Raw genomic sequence first — 3,885 nt, forward strand, 5'->3', positions numbered from 1 at the left:
AGTCAAAATCATACGTAATTGAGCTCAAATAAAATTCAATAACTTTGGTTTTTAAACCATTAACATTTTGATAAAAGATATGAAATGTGCTATTAACTACTGACATTATTCTGAAACAATTTGTAACATAAATAATCAATATTATTGTAAACTATTTTCAAACTAGTTACTGAACTCATTATTATATCCAGTGTAATGATTTTTGACTCATGCAACCATATTTATCCCTTGAATACAAATGCGGCTGACTTCATATATTTTCAGCAACATCCAAATTTACCAATTACTTAATAAGTAAATCGTTGGTTCCTTCATTGACAGAATTACGAAAACCTGGTATGTCCTCCTCAGATTTTACAACCATTACCGGACTATTTTCATTTTTTCTAATTAAAATTTGACCGTTAGCATTAACCCAGCAGTACTTGTGTTGAGTATTTCTTGCCGCGTTTCGCGTTTTCCAGAAGAGCTGCCTATTTCTAGGGGATAAGTTAACATTTATAAAAATCTTTTGATCATCACTTCCAGAAACTATGTTGTTACTAACTAATCCTGAATTTCTTTTACCTAGCCAACTATCCCTCACAGATCGTGTCTTGAACTGTACAATTATTGCTTTCCTCTTATTTTTACCACTACCATTTGATATTCGATGTATAACATCAATATCTTGTTCCTCACAATTTAGTCGTAATTTCCCTGCCAAATCAATTACTATATCCTTTAAGTTCTCACCAACACGCTCTTGAATTCCATGAATTTCAATGTTTCTGTTACGCCCGTATTGGTTAAGATCATTCAACTCCATGGCCTGTTGTTCTATTTGATTTTTCAACATTACATTTTCCGCTTTTAGTTTTGTGATTTCTTTGTCCCGTTTAATATTTTCCGTCACCTCTACTTCAATTTTTTTTAGCAATTCATCATATTTATTGGACATGAACTGAACACTGGCTGTAAGATGTGCAATCTGATCACACAATTCATCAAGTTTTATAGCTATGTCTGTAATTTTAGTAGGATTATTAGTTGATTTTGAAACAGAGGGAACTTTAGCTCCAATTAAGGCTGCATTATTGACAGATGTAGTCTCAGTATTTTCGGTGATAACATAATTTTTGTACTCATTACAAAGTCATTCTCTAATGATACCTGATTGTTTCAGATCAGTATATATTTCCACCGACATATTATAACACGATATATGAAACAGTTTATTACAGTTCCTTTTTGAGCACTGTAGTGCATCATCATAACGATGTATTTTCAAATTGCATCTCGAACAGGATGACATTGTAAGTGTATACAAAGTAAATATCAGGATTCCAAAAGGCGGTTAATAACAGTACTAGCAAACTAGACCCCAAGGAACTGGCAACCTGCTCACCGGAACAAAACACTGTCACAATGCAATGTAAACAAAGTACTGATCCAAATAAATGCTCTTAATTATCACGATATTATCGATGTTCCTTTTAATGTAACGTGGTATTGTTACTAACTTGTTGATTATTTAGTACAATAATAATAGTTTATTTATACGTATCTTATTCTTCACTTATGTATATACTCCACTTGCTTTGCCAGCCTTCCAGGGTCAAGCAACCAGCCTCAATGGAATGTTTGTTTACAAGTAGAAGTCACCAAATTTTCAGTTCTTGGGATTAATCTCACCTCTATATCATAATCATATACTGTTGTTATAATCAGTAACACTTCATGTTCACCTCACTCTCTTCGGTAATAAAAAAAGAACAGGATAATTCACTGAAACACAAAATAACACGGAGCTCGCACTCCACACATCCTCTGACCAACTGATGATTCTGAATATATATGTGTTACTAGTAAGAATATACCGTAATGCCATTGATACCAGGTGGAATTAAAGAACACTTTTAAATGGGATTACAATTTCGTTTCCGTTCTGTTTATAACATTACTGTATTTGAACGATACACTCATTGCCATTTGCTATTTTTATTATGTGATATACGTAGCAGACAGTTTTCCTTACATGTCTCTAGAAAGTATTTTTTGATTTCGTTTGTGTTAGAATGCAGTTTGACCGGTTCATAAGTGAAAAGTAAGAAACGTTTAAGGGAAATACAGAACTGTTGCATTGTTATTATTATTATTATTATTATTATTATTGATACTTTTGAAACATTAGGATTACGTGCTTACGAGGATTCGTGTTGGGCCCCCTCCGAAAAGAAGAGCTCGATACGTGCCTGCACTGAATGATAGACGTATGAGTCAAGGTATAGACGGGCATGCTAGGCGATCGAGTCCGGAGCATCAAAAACAGACTAAGACCACAACTTGCAGTTCTTCTTGCCGATTGATGCTGCTGTTTACCTGCTATGATATGTCGGATAATAATGTGAAATAAACGAAGGTCGTAGAGCATGGTGTATTGGTGTTTCATGCACCTAAACCTGTAAAATATTTGTGCCGAAAACATCTTTCACTCACTAGCTAAATTTGTGGGTATGATCGCACATTTTGCCTTATAAAGTATAGTCTTACAAAGAATATATATAGCATGCTAAAAACCTAAACACCAAATTCAATGATTTTCTATATATTTTTAAATAACGGGAAACTTGTTTATTTCACCACGATAAATCACGTTTGATACTAAGATGTCTGTTTCTGTCTATATATATTTTTCATACTTTATTGGAGACAAATTTGTTTTTTCAAGAAAAGAGGATGAGAAAAGAAGCTATACAACAGTATAAACTGAAAGCAATCCCTATTACTAATAGTACACTAATTCTAAATAAATACGTCATCAGAGGAAACAAAAAGTTATTTCCTTATTGTATTGTTTCAGTTCTTATTAACATAAAAATTATATACTTCTATAATGTTTTGTAAAGAGAAAAATTGAACGGGATCGGATGAGATTCGATCTGGGTTCAAAACAGCGTAAGAATTACTAGTCCGCCACTCTACCCACACAGACTCTCTTATGTTGCGTGTCTTTTTCTTAACGAATAAATGCTCATGGCTATAGAGCATGTCACTTCCAAATTTAAGACAACAGTCTTTCTCTTTGTTTCTATATTTCCGTACAACATCTTGGTTACAGAAGCTAATTTATATTTGGCAGACAATTTACACCCTAGATTTAAGCCAATAAATGCAATATTTTACTCCACTTTCCACCCAGACAACACGTACGTGTACGACACATGTGTACTATTCATGCATAAGCCGTATTTCTGCACATATGCATTTGTGTGGATGATGAACACATACATAACACATGCACAAGCCGTACACGTGAATTTGCGTGAATGAAGCACACATACATAACCCGTTTATGTGCACATGTTCATTTGCATGGATGCAGCGCATGTACGAAACCGATGCTTAAGCCTTTATGTGCACATGTGCATTTGCATGAATGAAGCACACATTTATATAACCCGTGCTTAAGTCGTTGTATACACATGTACATTTGCATGGATGCAGCGCATGTACGAAACCCGTGCTTAAGCTGTTATGTACACATGTACATTTGCGTGGAAGCAGCGCACGTACCGAACTCGTACTTAAGCCGTTATGTGCACATGTGCATTTGTATGGACGAAGCACACATTTATATAACCCGTGCTTAAGCCGTTATTTACACATGTGCATTTTCATGGCTGCAGCGCACGTACGTAACCCGTGGTTAAGCCGTTATGTGCACATCTGCATTTGCATGGATGAAGCACACATTTATATAACCCGTGCTTAAGCCGTGGATGTGCACATGTGCATTTGCGTGAATGAAACACATTTAAATTACCGGTGCTGAAGCCGTTGTGTGTACATATGCATTTGCATGGCTAATGTACGTGTGTATGAGACGTCCATAATACCGTGCAA

At 35.1% G+C, this 3,885-nt stretch overlaps 1 protein-coding gene across 1 annotated transcript; it reads right to left on the bottom strand.

Moving 5' to 3' along the window:
* Positions 1–283: 283 nt before the first annotated feature.
* LOC145660913 (uncharacterized) lies at positions 284–940 on the bottom strand. The gene has a single exon (XM_081726347.1). The coding sequence runs from the start codon at positions 938–940 to the stop codon at positions 284–286; it is 657 nt and encodes a 218-aa protein (XP_081582473.1).
* Between the last annotated feature and the right edge of the window lie 2,945 nt (positions 941–3,885).

This window comes from Thermobia domestica, chromosome 9, assembly GCF_964235325.1.
Source record: "Thermobia domestica chromosome 9, izTheDome1.hap1.1, whole genome shotgun sequence".
Classification (NCBI taxonomy): domain Eukaryota; kingdom Metazoa; phylum Arthropoda; class Insecta; order Zygentoma; family Lepismatidae; genus Thermobia; species Thermobia domestica.

What these genes read in the sequence shown, in the direction of transcription:
- LOC145660913 (XM_081726347.1), bottom strand. Translation starts at nt 940, where the DNA reads ATGTCCAATAAATATGATGAATTGCTAAAAAAAATTGAAGTAGAGGTG.